The sequence below is a fragment of the Glycine max genome, chromosome 8 (genome assembly GCF_000004515.6).
Source record: "Glycine max cultivar Williams 82 chromosome 8, Glycine_max_v4.0, whole genome shotgun sequence".
In the NCBI taxonomy this organism is placed as follows: domain Eukaryota; kingdom Viridiplantae; phylum Streptophyta; class Magnoliopsida; order Fabales; family Fabaceae; genus Glycine; species Glycine max.
Genome location: NC_038244.2, coordinates 15,952,394 through 15,972,139, shown reverse-complemented (window position 1 = coordinate 15,972,139; position 19,746 = coordinate 15,952,394). Strand labels below are relative to the sequence as shown.

At 30.9% G+C, this 19,746-nt stretch overlaps 2 protein-coding genes across 3 annotated transcripts; one reads left to right on the top strand and one right to left on the bottom strand.

The window, feature by feature from the left end:
• LOC100789077 (IAA-amino acid hydrolase ILR1-like 4) lies at positions 1-4,776 on the bottom strand. Of its 2 annotated transcripts, none has more exons than XM_003531585.3 (5): positions 4,335-4,771; positions 3,698-3,823; positions 2,955-3,269; positions 1,835-1,963; positions 1-529 (listed from the first exon to the last, which is right to left on the bottom strand). In XM_003531585.3, exons 1-5 carry the CDS (start codon positions 4,683-4,685, stop codon positions 122-124), a joined length of 1,329 nt encoding a protein of 442 aa, XP_003531633.1. In that variant the 5' UTR covers positions 4,686-4,771; the 3' UTR covers positions 1-121. The 2 variants fall into 2 exon arrangements, with proteins under 2 accessions (XP_003531633.1, XP_040874229.1); XM_041018295.1 differs by having other exon boundaries at positions 468-1,615; positions 4,335-4,776.
• Positions 4,777-17,329: 12,553 nt separating this feature from the next.
• Positions 17,330-19,639, top strand: LOC102669989 (putative F-box/FBD/LRR-repeat protein At1g78840). Its single transcript, XM_006586346.3, has 3 exons — positions 17,330-18,589; positions 18,685-18,894; positions 19,457-19,639. Exons 1-3 carry the CDS (start codon positions 17,330-17,332, stop codon positions 19,637-19,639), a joined length of 1,653 nt encoding a protein of 550 aa, XP_006586409.3.
• The last annotated feature ends 107 nt before the right edge of the window (positions 19,640-19,746 follow it).

Genomic DNA, 19,746 nt, shown 5'->3' with positions numbered 1-19,746 from the left:
TTGCTACAAGAAACAATATATATTGCCTTTTATTTTAACAATTATAACAGCCCTGTTTCATAAAAAAAATTAAAAAAAAAATTAACAGCCCTGTTTTTCTATTAAAAAAATAACAGTCCTATTACAATTCATCATGATGTTTCCCCTCTGCAGACGGTACATCCTGCGGATGTTTTAGAAGATAACTAACAGCTAATGAGGCATGAAGTGCAGCCCCATAAGGAAGCACATCTTCATTGATCTTGAAATAGGGTGAGTGTACTTGCTCCAGTTTTTCATGTGAGGGATTCTGTATTCCAATAAAGGCAAAGTAGCCAGGCATAACCTCTTGATAGAATGAAAAGTCTTCAGCTCCCATCAATGGTGGCATGTCATTAACTTTATTGATGCCAAGCAAATTCACCGCAACAGTCCCAAAATGTTCATGCAAGTCATTGTTGTTTATAGTTGCAGGAAAGAAAGGCTTCTCTCCCTCAAAGAAATTGACTGTTGCATTGCACCTCAGAACCGCAGCTTGTGCAATCACAACCTGCATAAAATGAATCAGCCTTAGCCCCTGTTAGGATTAACTGTAATGAAAAATATATAATATGAATGAATCCCTTTTTTAGTTGAAACTATTTACATGAGGGTATTTCTTATTTTGATTGTAACATGTTTTTATTGATTATTACAAGAATACTATTTTCATTTCATATTGAGTCAAGAATAGGATTGGGCTTATAGGCACAAACAACCAAAAGAATAACACCATATTATAGTCTGATGATATAGGGCATGTTTTCTATGTACATTTAGAAAAGAAGAAGATAAAAGAAAAAATGAATCAATTTTCTTTCTTAAAGTTAAAATCATCGTATGCATCTCAGTTTTTGGAGAAATTAAATGAGATGTCAAATCCTAATTTCGTTCGGGGACTATCATTGGCTAACGTTTTGATTCTCGCTGACCGTAATCTTTTCTCTTCTTGTAAAGCGAATTTCAACTGATCATTTGTGCCGTAATCTCATTTTATTCTTGTAAAATAAAATTTCAACCGGTCATTAATGCCATAAATCATCTTTTTAAAGAGATCGAGAGTTAATGAACGAAACCAAGATAAAATCAACACGTAATTGAGTTTTCATCCGCAAAAGTCGCTTGAATTCGTTCAAGGTCTAACGCCTTAATGATCTATTTTATTTTTATTGGTTAAAATGAACCTTTCAAAAGTTTAAAATCAACTTATCACACGATTTTCTCGCTTTTAAAGAACTACGTAAATCTGAATTCCTCATCACACATGAGGATACGTAAGAGCAAGGACAACACTCTTGTCGACCCCAAAAAGTAAAAAAAAAAAAAAAAAAAAAAAAAAAAAAACATAAAAAAAGGAAAAATAAATAAATATTGAAGTCATGATTTTGCACACTCGATTAAAGGTTGTCGTCCCCTGTGACGAACGCGTGGGGATGCTAATACCTTCCCCGCACGTAAACAACTCCTGAACCCTTATTCTTAAAATTCGCAAACCCCTTTTGGTTTTTTCTAACATTTTCCTCACATAAACTTTAGTGGCGACTCCCACGCGTTTTCCTTTCTTGGAAAACGCACCCTCGAATCTCGCCTCGCCCTCCTGCCAAAGGATAAGTTGCGACAAGAGAGTTTATGTAAAAATTAATTTTAACTTGAAGGAATAAGTTTAATTCAATTTTTTATTCATCTTACTTTCTTCTCCTATAATTATTTATTGAGAAATTTATCCAAACTATAATTAAAAAAAAAATATATCTTACCATTTTTATTATTACAGTTTATGCATATAAAATGAATTTTATTCTTCTCCAAGACATACCTGCTCAATGCGCTGTCTTAATTGCTGGAAGCTTTCTTTTGAAAAAGCTCGGAAGGTGCCTCCAATTGTGACAGAATCTGGAATGACATTGAATGCATTACCTCCTTGGAATTTTCCTACAGTCACAACCTGTGTGGAGAAGCTTTCTATTTTAGGAAGGCTCAGAAGATTGAAAGTGCTTCTTGAAACAGCATTTTGTGGTATTCAATAAGCAGTAATAATCACACTTCACACATAAACATGTTGTGACACAAGCACAAATATAAAGACATGGCCCAAAAGGCCAAAGGGTTTTAGATCCCATATCTCTCTATTGTCAGAGATGGGAACTAGAGTTGTGTTCTGCCATCTCATCCTTTTCGCTAGAAATTTTTTTGTGGCCGAAGGTCACTTTAGTTGTGTAAACTAAACATAACTAATCAATTCTTCATACAGAATTACAATCTCTTTTCTTTGATAACATACATGTAAACATAAGAAAATCAAGGTAGTGGATCATCATATATCCATGATCCGTTAATGTTATGCATATGTTTGTATTATATAAACCCCTTAAACCCACTCTCATCAGAAGTTACAAAGTTAACCTTACTCTCTATAGCGCTGCCCTTACTTTCTACAATCCAAACCCAAGTTTAAATCAGCTGCAACTCAATTTTAAGATTTGAAAAGACGAAAAAAAAACTACCAAACTATATTTTCTCTTCATGGTTTACTTTACACCTGCATCATTGTCATTGGCGCCTCTTTTAGTACTTAATACAAGGATATATGCATATCTAAGGTCGCAAACAAAGTGACCAAAAAGTGGAACTGGTACTTCCAAAGTTTAAGTAGATAGCACATGGAAAAGTTACTTAAATGATAAGCAAATTTTAATCAAAGTGTAAGCAATGAGTTTCTAGCCCAAGCCTAAGTTTTTGCATAGACATGGGTTCAGAATACAGTATAAATATTTTTATTTAGCAATCAAATAAGAACATCAGTGGGCCTGGTTCTCACCCACTTAGTTAAGTGAGTGCTTTTCCTTTTAAATCCCAATTACACCAAAATAACACAAAACTTAAATGAGTAGGTGGTGACAAGGGAAAAGGAAGAACTGAAGTAGAAGCAAATTTACCTGGGAATCCAGAGGATCAGCCTCACGAGAAACAAGATGCTGTAAGCTAATTATAACATTAGAAGTTGCCAATATGGGGTCTATAGATTGTTGAGGAATAGCTGCATGACCTCCTTTTCCACTTATTATTGCTTCAAAGAAACCACTTCCTGCCAACAATGGACCAGACCTAGAGGCCACTTCACCTATTGGAAAGTTAGGTGTCACATGCAACCCAAAAATAGCTGCGACATTTTCTAAGGCTCCAGCATCTAAAATTTTCTTAGCCCCTCCACCTCCTTCCTCTGCTGGTTGGAAAACAAGAACTACAGTTCCCTATTTTGACACAAAAATAATGAAATTATCATAAATCTGGGACAGGGTGGAAACAAGAGAACAAGACAATTCATATTTCATAGTAAAGTAGCAGAAGTGGGAGACTGTATTGGTCAAGTAGAATGATATGTTGGCCAACTTTCTTTCTCTTTTCATTCACAAAAACCTTATAAGTTATAAACAGAACATATGTTTGATTCTAACATGATTGGAATCGTAAAACAAAAAGTTTACACAAAAAAAGTGATTAAAATCATTAAGAAGGCCAAATTTCTTGACTAAAGGGCAAACTGAACAGCAAGGAGTAGTGACCATATATTTTAAACTGAGATCAGAAGAGCAGTATCTGCAAAAGTAAGCAAAACCATAAAGCAGAACACCATATTGATAGGAAACGAAAATAAAGAAGTCGATATAAAAATTCAAACTTGTATCTCCTTTTCATGCTGTTTGAGAATCTTTGCAGCACCAAGAAGCATGGTCACATGAGCATCATGACCACACGCATGCATCTTTCCAGGTACTTTACTCTTGTGCTCCCACTCCACCATTTCCTAAGGTCAGAAATGGTAATAAATAAATAAAAATAAAGAACAAAACATCAATATTTTTTTTAGAAAAGGTTAGCAAAACTCTTTTTGTTGTCTTATGATCTTATCCCTATACAGAAACCCCATAAAATTAAAACCACCATAAATCAAAAGCCTGATAAAGTAAATATATGCAAGGTTTTAAAAAATGGTCCAGGACTACAGTTTCAACTGCAAATTCAAAGATTTAGGGTCACCACAACTGCAATGGTAATCGCATCTGTCTACAATTTCCTGCAATATCAAGAATTGGGACGAACTGCAATTTAAAACATTGTATATACGATAAGGCAAATATATAAAAGTTTTAAAAAATATATCCACAACAACAATTTCAGCCGCAATTAGGATCACATTGGCTGCATTTGTCTGTAATTTATCGCAATACCAAAGATTGCAACAAACTGCGACCACAATTTAAAACCTTGTATATGTGATAAGCATACAAAGAAATAATATGTATAAGTTATATGACCTGCATGGGAAGAGCATCCATATCAGCCCTAATTGCAACAAAAGGCGATCTTTTTGTCCCAATGAAGCCAATAACACCAGTGATTGCAACAGGGTGTTTATATGGGATACGCAGTTTATCCAATTCCTCTCTAATGAGTTTACTGGTCTCAAATTCTTCATAACCCAATTCAGGATTCTCATGAATCTTCCTTCTGATTCTGACCATCCAATCAAATACCTCAGGCTTCTTGGCAGCATCTAGAAAGTTGGTGGGGAGTTGTTCGGAGGAATCTGCTAATAAGAAGAAGTGGGGTGTTGCAGCAAAGACATGAAAAACGATGAAAGTATGAACCCAGTTGAAGAAATTCATGGTAACTTTGCAAGAGGGTGCGATGAGTGAGAATGAAAGTGGAGAAACTAAAAGCCACCAGAAGAGTTAGCAAATTGCCTATTGATCAGAATTTATATACTTATAGTAACAGAATTGGAACTTTCTGGGACAGATATTTTATAAGCCAAAAATGACCAGTATTGCTCGTTTTATTAAATAAACTAAATTCTAATTTTGGTATCTCAATAATTTTAAATTCCTAATTTTTGTTTCTTAATTTTAAATTAAAACATTTAATTTTATTATTTTTTTAAAATAAATAATTTTGATTCTTAATTGATCATTTAAAATTAAATATTAATTTTGATGTAATACATTAATGTTGACCTAGTTATATAAATCGTTAAAATGTCACTTATATGAAAAATATTAAATCAAATAAAAAATATCTCAATAAAAATTGAGTTGATGATCATTTAATTATAAATAAAATAATAAATCACTAACTTTATTTAATTAAATATATTAATATTATTTTTTATGTATCATTAATCCAGAGTTATTAATATTTTAAAATTATCAAAATTTATAAATTAAAAAATATTTAATATATATATTTTCAAATTTTATTGTATATCATTTTATATATTTTTATTTTGAATAAAAATATATAAAATGATATAGAATAAAATTAAAAAGATTTATATATTAAATATTTTTAATTTATAAATTTTGATAATTTGAACAAATATAATAACTCTATATTAATGATACATAAACAAATTTAATGTAGTTAATTAAACAAAATAAACATATTAGTGATTTATTATTTTATCTATGAATAAAGATCATGAATTTAATTCTTATTAAAATATTTTTTTATTTTTTATTTAATCATTTTTTTCCACATAAGCGTCATGTCACATAAAAATAAGAAGATTAAAACCATAAATTTAAGTCAGGAGATCAAAATTACAATTTAATATATTAAATATTGAATAAAATCATTTAAATCATGAACTCAAATTATTTTTAAGAAAGATAAATATTTTTTTGGGTACATATATTTTTTTACGGAAAAAAATTTGTAAGAGTTTTCTTTTTTATCATATGAAATTCGTGCAAGATATCTATGAGTTTTATTGATCATTAATCTTTGTCGAAAATTTGATTGCTCATCTTTAATAGTGTCTCTCTTTCTAATCATAATTCTCAAGTTGAGATCTTATTTAAAGGGAACTAAACTTAATATTACTCGGGCTAATAATTTATTGAAAAATAACAAAAAAGAAATAAATTACAAGTATCTTTAAATAATTTAACTAAAACATATTTTTTTACATGTAAGAAGGGTTATGTACTAACTATATGAAAAGTTTTACATAATTATTCAATCATAACTTATCATATTTGTTAAATTTATTGACTTTTAAAATAATTATCTTAAAAGATTTAAACTATAATTTATTATTAGATAACATTATAAAATTATTTTACATTATCAATATATACCAATTAAACTCTTTTATATTCTCATTAAACAAAAGTTGTTATTTTTTATATATACAAAATTTATTAATTATTATAATAATTATGAATACCGTGTGAGTGTGGAATTATAATTCTTCTTCATCAGATTCAGTTTTGATAAAGAAAATCATTCAAATAAGGGACTTTATTATCTATAAAGAGCTAAGTACGGAAGAGGCCAAAAAGAGGGTTCAATCTTGGAGCACCAATGAACAATTGCTTGTTGACAAAGTCTATGAATACATTAGAGGTGTCAAACCTACTGTTAGTTGGTGTTCTGTTATATGGAACCCAGCAATCCCCCCTAAGATGTCTTTCATTTTGTAGCTTGCCAAAAGGAATCAGCTGCTTACTCTTGACAAAGTTGCATTTTTGAACAAGGGTTCTCTCTGCCCTTTATGTTCAAATGAGCCTGAGTCAAATGCTCATTTGTTCTTTTCTTGCAGGAAATCTCTCCAAGTTTGGGCTCACATTCGTGATTTGGCTCCTTTCCGCAGGCGTTTCACTTCTTTACAGCGCATTACTGACTTTTTAATTAGGGGCAGATCCACATCAGGTGTTTAAGGAAAATTACGTTGTCTGGCTATAGCAATTACAGTCTACTGCATTTGGCTGTCTAGGAACAAGTTGATTTTTGAAGATTATCAATTTTCTGTCATAGAGGTTATTAGCAAGATTAAGTTTCTTATGTATAGACAAACGCACCTGTTGCATTTGTTTTAGCATCTTGATATATGTCTGTCTTCTTGTATTAGGGAGACTTTTTATTTTCTTTAACTGAAGGGTATGCCCCGTTTATTATTGTATCATTTTGGGTTTAATATAATTTACATTTTTTCCCAAAAAAATATTTGTAAGGTAATTAAATAAATATTTAATAATATGAAATTATAAAAATCTATTTATTTTAATACTTATTATGAAAAACAATATTCATTCAAAAAATTAAAAGAAAAAAGTATAAAAAGAAGTTTGAATAAATATTTTAGGAAAATCAATTATTTTTTTATTACTTCATATCACTTATTATATTTTTTATTAAAAAAATATCACCAAATTATATTTATATTTCTTCCCTTCTCTCCCAGGCCTTCTGTTTGGAAGAGATGAAAAAAAAAAACAAAGAAAAGAGGGGAAGGCAAAATACAATATAAACTTTATCTATCCTTTCGTATGAAAAAAAAAATAAGAAAGGAAAAAAATATTATGGTCCCACACCAAATTTTTTCTCTCCAATTTGGGAGAGATCAATAATAAAAGAATTTAAAGTTGATAAAAATATTATTATATCCTTAAGAAGGATGGCATTATTGCACTAAGGACAAAGGAGGGAGAAGTTTTATTGATGTACCCCAATAAGAAAATGAGCAGCTTTGCATCAGAAGATAAGCATATTGATAAAGAAGAGCCCTGTGATCCTGAATTAATGACATCAACAACATGTTGTCTATCCAACTCAAACAAAGACTGTAGAAATTCATCCCAACCGACTCTTAAACCATTTACAACAAATATGAATAAAATTAATATTTTTTTTAAAACATATTATGCTTATCTCTAAGAATAAAATAATTTAATTTTAAAGTTATTATATTTTTAAATTTTAACTTGAGACTTAGTTTTTATTTTATTTTTTCCGTTAACAACTTTTTTCTTTTTTAACATATAATATACACATATAAATAAATAAAAATAATTATTTTTTCGCATATGTTATTTTTGTTTTACTTGATAGATAAAATAAACGTTTTAAATTTATATTAAATATAAATGCAATATTCGTTTTTTATATTTTTTTTCGTTTATTATATCTCATTTTTCATAGAAGTATTATTTATGTCATTTTATAAATATACTTATTTCTTTCTCCGTTTTCTTTCCTTCTTTATTCTCTCCTACCAATTAATTAAATAACTATCTCTTTTTTTTCCCTCTTTTTCTTACTTTCTTTCCTTTCTTCTTTCCTCTATCTTTCTTTCATAAACTAAATAAAGTGTAAGTGTTAAATAAATATCATGAAGTGCGGTCCATGTAACATTTTTCTTTTTAAATATCATGTACTAATTTTGAAAGTTGATTCTCCGTCTCATTTTTACACAAACGTTGAAGAAACTGATGGTAACTTTGCGAGTGTGGAAGAGATTCTTTTCTGAGTAAACAAATTGAGTATGATCAGAATTTTTCTTTTTTGAAGGAAGTAAGATCAGAATTTATAAAGTGAGGGATAGATATTTTATAAACCAAAACAACCAATAACTCTCAATACTCTCGACCTATAAAAAAAATTCGTGGTTCAACTTTCCTAGGATGCCAATGAGCTAGAAGACAATAGCCACATGACCTGTAAATATCCTATGTACATTTGGCAAGTTTTTATTGCATGTAAACATTCCCCTATCTTTTGCTAATCTACGGGTACAATTGGTTGGTGTGATCTGGTACATATAGGAAAAACTACATGACAAATTTAATTTGGCCTTCAGATATTATTTATATGTTAGTTCATAAGTCCCTTTCGGGGAGGCAGATTGTACTTCAATCTGTAATATGTTTTAACACACTCATTGGACTGATTTGTTGACACCAATCAAATCATAAAAGGGTCGTGTTCTGGACATTTTCTTTCATTAATCTAAGTCACCATATATCAAATTTACTAATTTCGAAAATTAGTTTGAGAGGTGATTTTGCCTTTTAATATTGAATGTAATTATAATCAATATCAAAAATGAAAATCATCTATTTTTAATAAATAATTTTAAATTTCTAAATCACTCAGTTTAGTATATAATTTTATAAAATCGTCTAATTTGATATAAAAAAAATATGTTTTATTTCATGTTATTAAGATCATGGTCAATAAGTTATTTCAATTCACTTTTATTTTTTTATTAATTAAAAAATTTATTTGACAGTTTGGTAAATAAATTTTTTAAATAATTTTTAAAATGTTAGTTTTTAGCTTTTTATTTTTTATCCTTTATATATTTATTAAATTTTCTAATTATCATTTTTAAATAAATCATGATTTTATTATTTTTTTAGTTATTTTATATTTTTTATCTACTTCAATAATTAATTTTACCAAACACTATATAATTTAATAAGTTAATTTTTCACCTTTAAACTACGAGTTTTCAACTTACCGTTAAAAACTTTTAATTAACTCTTAAAGATAAATTAGTCTAAAATTAAGGTTAATTGAAATATATGGGTTTATACAGTTCGCTTGTTTAAACTTTTGTTTCAAAAATTATTAAAAGATAATTTATCAACTTAATTAACTAAAGTATTACAATATTTTGGTGTGACGTCATCTATCCCAACATATATATAAATAAATAATACATATAAACAAATTCACATGGGTAAAATATTCACATTTACTTCACTATTATCAAATAAAACTTATTAAAAACATATTCATTTCAGAACAATGTCGTCAAAATTTACAAAAAAATTTGTTAAATCAGTAAGGTAAAATAAAATAAAATAACATCATGCAATTAAAATAAAAATTCATCCTCAATGTCACATTCTATCAGAGCATTATGTCTCAGCATCTTCTAGCACGAGATTCTTTAAAGTCATCAAGCTAGTCATCTGCTCCCACGAACATAAGGTTCAAGATCATCACATGATCCAAACACAAATAACATATAGGAAGTGAGTTATCACATCTAAAAAAAATAAAAAAAAATAAACAAAGACATAATCAAAATAAATTATAAAAGTATTTATAACATAGTTCAAGTTAATACAATCTACGTCACTTCACCACTTTATCATTTAAAATTCATTTTTTAATCATCAATCACATTACACATGAATCACACACTCGGATCAAGACATAATAACACTCATCAATTTCATAATAAACAATTACAAGGTGTTATGCAACAATTATACTAAGACTCAAGCTTATATGTAATGTGGTATCATGTCACTGAAAAACCTCCCTGGAGCAAATAACAAGACACACCATACAATAGGTATGTCAAGTCACTCTCGTTACGTAAAATCGTAAGGTGACCAGTTAGGATCACTCTGTTTTATGAGAATGTTCCAATCATATGGAATCAACATAGGCTTAAAGGAGCACTCAAACCGAATGTTTTTACTCCCAAGGCCTAGACTCCGAAGAATTCATTAGGGTTTCACCTTCTTGATTCAGGTACAACCCCTACAACAATTTTTGCACTCGGACACTGTTCATGAATTATAAAATATCCACGACTTCACACTCGTGTGTCAAACAGGTTTAACACATTGTGTTACAATTTAACACTTTAGGTCCTTGACTAGGAATCCTACATTTTTCCTTTAACACTATTCATAAAATACTTTTCTCAAGGTAAATACCAATTGGTTTATTGTATAATTCACAAGTATTGTCACATCAAGTATTAATTATACATTTATTCACAACCAAATTTCATAATAAACAATTTTAACATATCACAACATCACAATCTATCATCACATGTTTATATGTATCCCAGAAATCAACGCATGTTCAACTTTGTACTTATACTTAATTCTAATAACAATGTTATAATCTCAAAACAACATGTTATCTTACAATTCATCACATATTCAATTTATTACTTAGGCACAATTTTAATCACAATTTCATAATCTCAATATAATAGTTTATCATGTCAATCTAGCAAATATTGTCCAAAGTACAAACAATTTATACAAAAATATTTCTCACAATATGAGGAGTAAAACCCCTCAACACAATTCCATACAATCATATCAAAATCATAGGTTAAAAACACAAAAAATACTAAGAGCACTTAATTTTATCAATTAATTTGCATCAGGACATCAATTGATCTTGCAAACATAACAATATTGTATTTCTAATCATAAAAGAAAAATTATAATTCAATAAACATCCCAAGACAAATCTCAACTTGATTCCCTAAGGATCCCTACACATGTTCATTCCAACTCAATTGCAATAAACGCATCCCTTACCTCTAAGCGGGTTCATGTGTGTAGTCCAGCAGATTGTTTCGAGTTGATGAGGAGGGGTATTGACTTGGAGAATACTTTCTTGCTGAATTTCTACTTGCGAGTGCTTCTCCCATTGTTGTGTTTTCTCCTTACTTTTCTCTTCATCTTTTTCTTTTGAATCATGCTCTTCTACGAGGCTTTCCTCATGAGCTTCAACGTCTACAAAGTTTTCTTCTCTTTTGGCCACAAATTTAGTCACTTCTTCTACTAGCTTACCAACTTGAATTTCTAGACTTTTAAATGCTTGTTGAGTAGATTCAGTGACTTTCTTGTATTGCATCAACAAATTATCCAGATTAGAAGTTCTTTCTTCTTCATATTGGTTGTAGGATTATAACTCTTGCTCTCATTGACAATTTTCCATGGAGTAGCTCCTGCCAACCTGAATTTCCTTGTTTTGTATCGAGTTTTGATTGGCTGTAGAGGTAGCATGGTATGCCGTGAATTCCATGAACACACTTTCAAGAGTAGAAGTTTTTTCTTCTTCATATTGATTATAAGGGTATATCTCCTATCCTCACCAAGAATTTTTCATAGAGTAGAGATGACAATTGTCATTGAAATGTTCTCCTCCACAAAAAGCACAATTTACCAGTGGTGGGTGATTGTCAAGATACTCAGTCCACCTCTTATAAATATCTTTCATCTTTGAAATGTCTCCCATGGATCAAGTTATTCTGAGGTTCCACCCTGCAAGCATAGACTCACAAGAATTTTTTTAAAAAAAGTAAAATAAAATAAAAAATAAAAAGTGAAAAGTAATTTCTTTAAAATTGGAATATGTAAATAATCAAGATTGTCACAAGTAGTAAAGTACTAGGAAGTTCGAGTGTCGAATCCACAAGGACTCTATTTGTATTTGAATTAATGCAAACCCAATTTAAAAGCAATAGATAAAAAATTTAAAATAAAGATAAGAAAATATAGTAGATAAGATAAAGATTTAAATATCAAAATAGAAGAAAAAAATAAAAGAGTTAAATTAAAAGATTTAAAGATAAAAATAGAAGATAAGAAAAGTAAAAGATAAGAGAAAACAAAAGATTAAGAAAATATAAGATAAGATAAATAAAAGATAAAAATAGAAGATAAAAGAAATAAAAGATATGATAATGTTGGGACCTATCCTGACCTATTCCCATCCCTAGTTGCAGTAAATTAAAATAATAATCATGGACTTCTAAAATTTGAAACAAATAAATAGTTAAAATAATTTATCTAGAAATGTTTTAAGTTTGGATTTTGTGCATCAATGTTCAAAATTTAGCTATGGTATATCATTTTAATAGTTTAGCATTTAAATGAGCTAATTGAATCAAGATATCACCAAAATGACCTCTCTTGTGTAGATTGTTTGTGATTATTTATATGAATGATGATTAGCCCAAAGGAAAATTACCATTTAACTAATTTATATACACACATGTGATGTTAAACATGTGATAATTATGAGATTTTGCATGTGAATCATGAGTCACATCGAAAGATGGGTTTGTTATTTGATATGTCCAAAGACTTGATATTAATGGTGCTAGATATCTTGAGATGAGATATACCATTATTTAAATGCATTGATGATTGTTATGTTTCGGTTCCAGTCCTTAATGTTACAAATTTTAAGGACTGAGAAGAGAACATGCAAATTGTTCTTGGATGCATGGATCTAAACCTTGCATTAAGGATTGAGAAGCCTCCTTCTTCTATAGATTCTCGTACATCTGAATTGAGGATGGGATCACTCAGATTACATGAGTCTTATGATCATTAAGCGCGATATTCCTGAGGTCTTTAGGGGCACTATTTCAGATGATATAACTAGTGCCAAAGAATTCATTGTTGAAATTGAAAAGCGCTTTGCAAAAAGCGAAAACAAGTACTCTTATTCAGAACTTAATTTCCATGAAGTATCAAGGCAAAGGAAATGTCATGGACATTATGGGAATGTCAAATATTGCTTCAAAATCAAGGGCACTAAAGCTTGAGCTTTCAGAAGACTTAGCTTCTTCGTTTAATGCTAATTTCTCTACCTTCACAATTTAGTTAGTTTAAGATCTCTTATAATTCGAAGGACAAATGATCTCTTAATGAGCTCATTTCATACTGTGTGCAAGAAGGGGAAAGGCTAAAGCAAGAAAAGACTGAAAGAGCTCATGCTCATGTTGTGAGTACCTCTAAAGAAAATGGCAAAAGAAAAAGGACTGAGGAGCCCAAGAATGAAGCTGCTAAGGGTCCAGCACAAAAAGAAACAAAATTAAGGTGACAATTGTTTCTTTTGCAATAAGAATAAGCCTCTACATGTAAAGAAGAAATGTACCAACTATCATGCTTGGCATGCAAAGAAAGGTATGTTTCTTACTTTGGTCTGTTCTGAGGTCAATTTAGTTTCAGTACCTAGAAAGACTTGGTGGTTAGATTCTGGTGCCACTACTAACATTAGTGTTTCAATAAACGGTTGCCTAAGCTACCGGAAGCCAATTAATTATGAAAGATGGATCTATGTTGGATATGGTAAATCAGTGGAGGTGGAAGCTATAAGGCATTTTAGATTATTATTACGTACTTGTTTTTATTTGGATTTGAAAGACACTTTTGTTGTATCGTCATTTAGACGGAATTTGGTTTCAGTTTCTTGCTTGGACAAATTGGGTTATTTGTGCTCATTTGGAAACAATGTGTTTAGGTTGTCTTTCAATTCAGATATTGTTAAACTGGTTCACTCTTGGCTAATGATAATCTATATTTACTTGATACTATAGCTTTCTATGGTGAATCCTTTAATGCAGAATTGCATGGTACTAAGCGTAGAATTGATAATGCAAACTCAAGAGAATTATGACATAAGTGTTTAGGTCACATTTCTAAGAATAGAATTGAACGACTTGTGTCAAATAGAATTTTGGATTCCATTGATTTCACAAGCTTTGATGTTTGTGTTGAATGCATTAAAGGTAAACAGACCAAAAGCAAGAAATTAGGTGCATATAGAGCTACAAACATCTTGGAATTGATACATACAGACCATTTGTGGGTCATTTCATACACCTTCAAGGAATGATCAACAATATTTTATATCATTTATAGATGATTACTCCATATAAGCATACTTGTTTCTTATACATGAAAAGTCAAAATCTTTGGATGTGTTCAAAACATTTAAAGTTGAAGTTGAAAATTAACTCAATAAAAGAATCAAGAGTGTCAGATCTGACCATGGTGGTGAATACTATGGCAGATATGACGATTTAGGTGAACAACGTGCGAGAAGGCATTGGAAAAGCAAGATCAAGTTTGCAAATAACAGTTTTGTAACTACGAAAGACATTGGAAAGGTGATGATTTAGAGGAAAGATGGACAACACTCATTTATCAATGATGTGCTATATGTTCCAATATGAAGAATAATTTGTTGAGTTTGGGACACTTGTTAGAAAAAGGCTGCTCAATGCAGATGGAGGACAATCAACTGAAGATGTTTGATAGCAATATGAGGTTGATTCTAAAGGCCCCTTTTTAAAGGAACAGAACATTCAAGATTGGAATTCAGATTGGAGAATTTCAATGCTTGGCTGCTTCTATAAGTGATGAAAGCTGGATGTGGTATCACAGGTTTGGTCATCTAACTTTCAGGAGTTTAAGTGAATTGAAAAGCAAGAAAATGGTTCATGATCTCCCTGAAATTGAGATAGAAAAACAGTCATGTATTGAGTGTTGTGTGTCAAAGAAACCAAGGAATTCTTTCAAGTCAGAAGTTCCAATCAGATCCAAAAGAAAGCTTGAAGTGATCTATTCTGATGTGTGTGGTCCTTTTGAAGTGAAATCCCTAGGAGGTAACAATTACTTTGTGTTATTCATTGATGAATTTACTAGAAAAATGTGGATCTATCTCATTAAACATCAAAGTGAAGTGCTTAACATCTTTAAAAAGTTTAAGTTGTTGAGTGAAAAACAGAGTGATAAGGTAATCAAAGTGCTTAGAACAGATGAAGGTGGTGAACATGAATTTCAAGTATTTTGTGACGAAGAGGAAATAATTCATGAAGTGACATCTCCCTATACACCTCAGCATAATGGTGTCTGATTACTTCTGAGGAGAGGCAACTTCTACTGCTTTGTATATTCTGAACAGATGTCCCACTAATAGATTGTAGGGATACACACCTGAAAAAGCATGGTCAGAAAAGAAACCTAGTGTGAGTCATTTCAGAATATTTGGTTCACTGTGTTTTAAGCATATGTTTGAGCATATCAGAAAGAAACTTGATGACAATGTTGAACCAATGATACTCATTGGATATCATCCAACTGGTGTCTACAAGTTGTATGATCCTAGAATGAGGAAGGTTGTGATTAGTAGAGATGTCTTGATAGATGAAACAAAAGGCTAGAATTGGGAAATAAATGCTGCTGACAATGGTGAAAGAAAGGTGATTGTGAACCTTAAAGACAAATAAAGTGAAGATGATGTACCATCAAGTGGAGAACAACTTAGAAGGTCACAAAGAGGGAGACAAGTACCACAAACACTCAAAGAGTATGAATTGTATCCTGATACAGTAATCACTGCAGAAGGGGATTTTGTGCACTTTGCTCTACTTGCTGAATCAGAACCAATGAGTCATGATGAAGCCTCACAAAGTTCACATTGGAGAACAGCTATGGAAGAAGAATTGAAATCAATTAAAAAGAACCAGACTTAGGAGCTAGTCCACTTACCTTAAGGAAAAAGACCAATTTATATGAAGTGGGTCTATAAAACTAAAGTAAAGCCTAATGGAGATGTATCCAAGTATACGACAAGATTAGTAGCAAAGGGATTTTTGTAGAAACATGGCTTGGACTACAATGAGATTTTTGCTCCAATTACAAGACTTGAAACTGTTAGGCTCATTGTAGCAGCTGCTAGTAACAGAAAATGGTCTCTATATCAACTTGATATGAAGTCAGCATTTTTTAATGGACCACTTGAAAAAAAAGTCTACATAACCCAACCACCTGGTTATGTAGTGGCAGGTCAAGAGGATAAAATTTACAAGTTGAATAAGGCACTATATGGCCTTAAGCAGGCTCCTAGAGCCTAGAATATGAGAATTGATAGCTTCCTAGTCCAATAGAATTTCACCAAGTGCACTAGTGAGCATGGAATTTATGTCAGAAACACAAATTCTTGTGAGTTTTTGATAATATATCTTTATATAGATGATTTGCTAGTGACTGGTAGTAGTAAAGAAGATATGAGAGTGTTCAAAGGAAGAATTTGAGATGTCTGATCTTGGTGAATTATCATACTTCCTAGGTATTGAATTTGTTTCTACTAGTAAAGGGATTTTCATGTATCAAAAGAAGTATACAGAAGACATTCTGAAGAGGTTCAATATGATGGAGTGCAATTCTGTGATCACACCAACTGAAACTGAAATCAAGCTGCAAATAGATGGGGATGAGAAAGAAGTTGATCCTACCTTGTATAAGCAAATTGTAGGTTCATTAAGGTACCTATGTAACACCAGACCTGACATTGCCTATTGTGTTGGCTTGATGAACTTCATCTTTCATCACTGGCTTTGTTAGGCTCTGCTTAGCATGTTCAGACAGGAGCCACACTCTCTTTATGCCTCCCACTCCCAAGACTGTTGGTGCAACAAATCACTCAGCATTGAGATACAAGAATATTTTCTCTTCTTAACAAATCATTCATATATTAATTTTTTTTCTTTCGTCTTTGCTTTTATGGATATTGTTTTTTAGGCTCCAATGTGTGCTTCTGACCTCAAATGCAGGAGTTCAAATATTCCATTATGTAAAACTTGGCAAAACATTATTAATATGACATGCATAATATGTGCCACTGATTAAAAAGGATTAGTAAACATAACCTATTTTAATTTAACAATTTTTTATAACATAATTAATAGGATCTTTTCCTAAAAATTTGTGGTTAATGTAGACAATGTTGATAGATTACTAGTATAATTAATGTTATTTATATAAAACTTGCTGCATATATATTTATTGGATAAATTTTAAATTTCATGTTCGGTTTCCTATATGATCTAATTAAATTTAATTCTTAGAGAATACAGTGCTCTTGGGTTTGAGATCGATCTATATTCCCAAAAGGTTTCATCATGATGGAGCTTTTGGAAAATGGGACAGCAAAACAAAATGAAGTTTCTGTAACCAAGAAGGATTATATCTCCACCTTGACTGAACATATCATTCATGAAATTCTCAGTCGACTCACCATGCCAGATGTTGCTCGAATTAGTTGTCTATCAAAGACATGGAAAAACTTCTATGTCTCCTTTCCTTGCCTGAATATCGAGCAGCAATACTTTGATCATCTCTCTTACGATAGCTTCAAGAATTTTATGTACCACAAAGTTAGAAGCATGAGCATCAAAGAAGAAAGTTTGGTTATACACAAATTCAAGCTATGCATGCATTATAAATATGTAAGAGAAGCTAAAGAAGAGATTGTAAACTGCACAAGGCTAATATCTAAGATGAGCACCATCAAAGAGTTCGATTTCCAAATCATTCAAGGTAATCATTTTGATAATCCAGATTATTCTTATGAACTTCTTCATCATATCTATAACGCAAAGATGTTAATGGTGTTGAGGTTAAGTGGTTTGATAATGATACAGCCATTTAGGGATACAAAGTTTTCCCACCTTGAAATTCTAAGGTTAGAAAATGTAACTGTACACAAAGAAAGTGACATTGATTGGTTCTTTACCAGCTGCCCTATGGTAAGGGAAATAGCAATTGTTAAATGTAATGGTTTGGAGCATTTGAAGGTGTGTGGTAATCTTGGTAACCTCAAACTGCTAGAGATTGCTTTTTGTGAAATGCTTAAGAGTGTCGAAATCCAAGTGCCAAGTCTAGAAAAGCTTGTCTTGTATGAGATTAAGAGAAACAGAGGAGATGATTTTTGTATGGCTTTAAGCATAGACTCAGAAACCAGTGAAAGCTTAAGAGAGTTGACATTATGCAATTCTACCATACGAGGCATAACCTTCACTTGTTTGTTCTCTAGATGCTCAAACGTTGAGTCTTTGGTACTTGACTGGTGCATGCATTTTTTTAAGATAAAAATTGCAAGTAACAAGTTGAGGAAACTTGTCGTGAAAAAGTGTTTGGACCTTCTAGTGACAGACATTGAAGCTCCCAATTTGAGTTCATTCCTCTTTTGTCATTATCTACCCTATGGATATTATAATTCCAATAATAATGGTCAAATGATGCAATACTCTGAGGAAATCAGCCAGCTCCAAGAATGCATGCTTGACATTAACCAAGTGCTTTGGACCAAAAATATATGGATATCTCTTTGGTTTGATAAATTCAAGGACTCTGCAGACCAAAAGTTAGTCATCTACCCAAAGGTAATTAAATTTACTTGCAACCAATTTTTTTCAATTTATTGTTTCAATTGTATTATTGTGAATTAATCGTGGATCCATTTTTCCCTATGATTTAGCACAAAAATTTCTATCATGCTGTTGTATTGGAAGACTGGAGTTCAATGGCAGAACTTGCACTAATGACTCAGATAAGTGAAGAAGCAGAAAGAATAATCATTACAACTATGAGTTTTGCTCATCTAGTTGATTACATGTTTGGGGATAGTGGTAAGGATTTGTCTAGTGTTTTGGCATTCTCGCTCACTGATGAAAGCAGTTTATATGAGGTATCAGCATTTCTTCGATGCATTAATTTTGTTAAAATTCTGCTTGTTTTCATATTACTTGTTTTATCTTATATTTTTGTTCTTTATTTTTCCTTTTTCTCCCTTTTTTATAGAAAATTTTTCAAATTTGATGTTCAAGTATAATTAATTTGGCATTACTTTTTAGGTATAATTTCATAGCCGTATTGTACTTTTGAAATTTTTCTTTTAGAAGGAACTTTAATCTTACTGTTGTTTCTCTTTAACAGTTAAATAATAAAAGTAAAAAAGATTTGATTCATTTTTTTATATAAAATTAGAGACTAAAATAAAAAATTTACAAAATTAAAAACTAAAGTGACCAACTAATTCTTTCATTACCAAAAAATAAAGTGATTAACCTTCCAATCTTAAAGACTTGTATAAGATAAACGATTTACTCCAATTTTTATTAAGGTTTTGCTTCTGAATTCATCAAATGTTTGTCACCAACTATTTAATAATAATAAAAATGACAATAATTTTACTATATGTATAGAATTTGATTTTGATGTAGTTAAACCTTGTCATTTAATGTCTGCAGCTCCTAAACAACAAGCCAAAAGTTTCATGTAAGCCTTGTTTTAATGTGGCCATAAGCCTCCAGGAAATGGAGACATTCTTGCCCAGTAGATGTTGCTCTTCCTTCTCAAGAATTGCTGCAACTTTAAAAGCAACATTGTTATCTGTTTCTCCGAATCTTCGAAGGATCTGGTTAGATCGTTAACATGCCAATACCAAAGTGTCCGAAGAAATATATGGTGCCTTTTAAAGAGACTAATATTCGAAAAACTTGATGGACTATTTTTAATTAGTAGATTTTTTTCTCCGGGC

Coding starts and splice junctions, on each gene's coding strand:
- LOC100789077 (XM_003531585.3), bottom strand. CDS start 4,685: ATGAATTTCTTCAACTGGGTTCATACTTTCATCGTTTTTCATGTCTTT. Junction 3,824..4,334: donor TGGATGCTCTTCCCATGCAG/GTCATATAACTT, acceptor TTCTGACCTTAG/GAAATGGTGGAGTGGGAGCA. Junction 1,964..2,954: donor CTGATCCTCTGGATTCCCAG/GTAAATTTGCTT, acceptor TTCTCCACACAG/GTTGTGACTGTAGGAAAATT.
- LOC102669989 (XM_006586346.3), top strand. CDS start 17,330: ATGGAGCTTTTGGAAAATGGGACAGCAAAACAAAATGAAGTTTCTGTA. Junction 18,590..18,684: donor AGTTAGTCATCTACCCAAAG/GTAATTAAATTT, acceptor CCTATGATTTAG/CACAAAAATTTCTATCATGC. Junction 18,895..19,456: donor ATGAAAGCAGTTTATATGAG/GTATCAGCATTT, acceptor TAATGTCTGCAG/CTCCTAAACAACAAGCCAAA.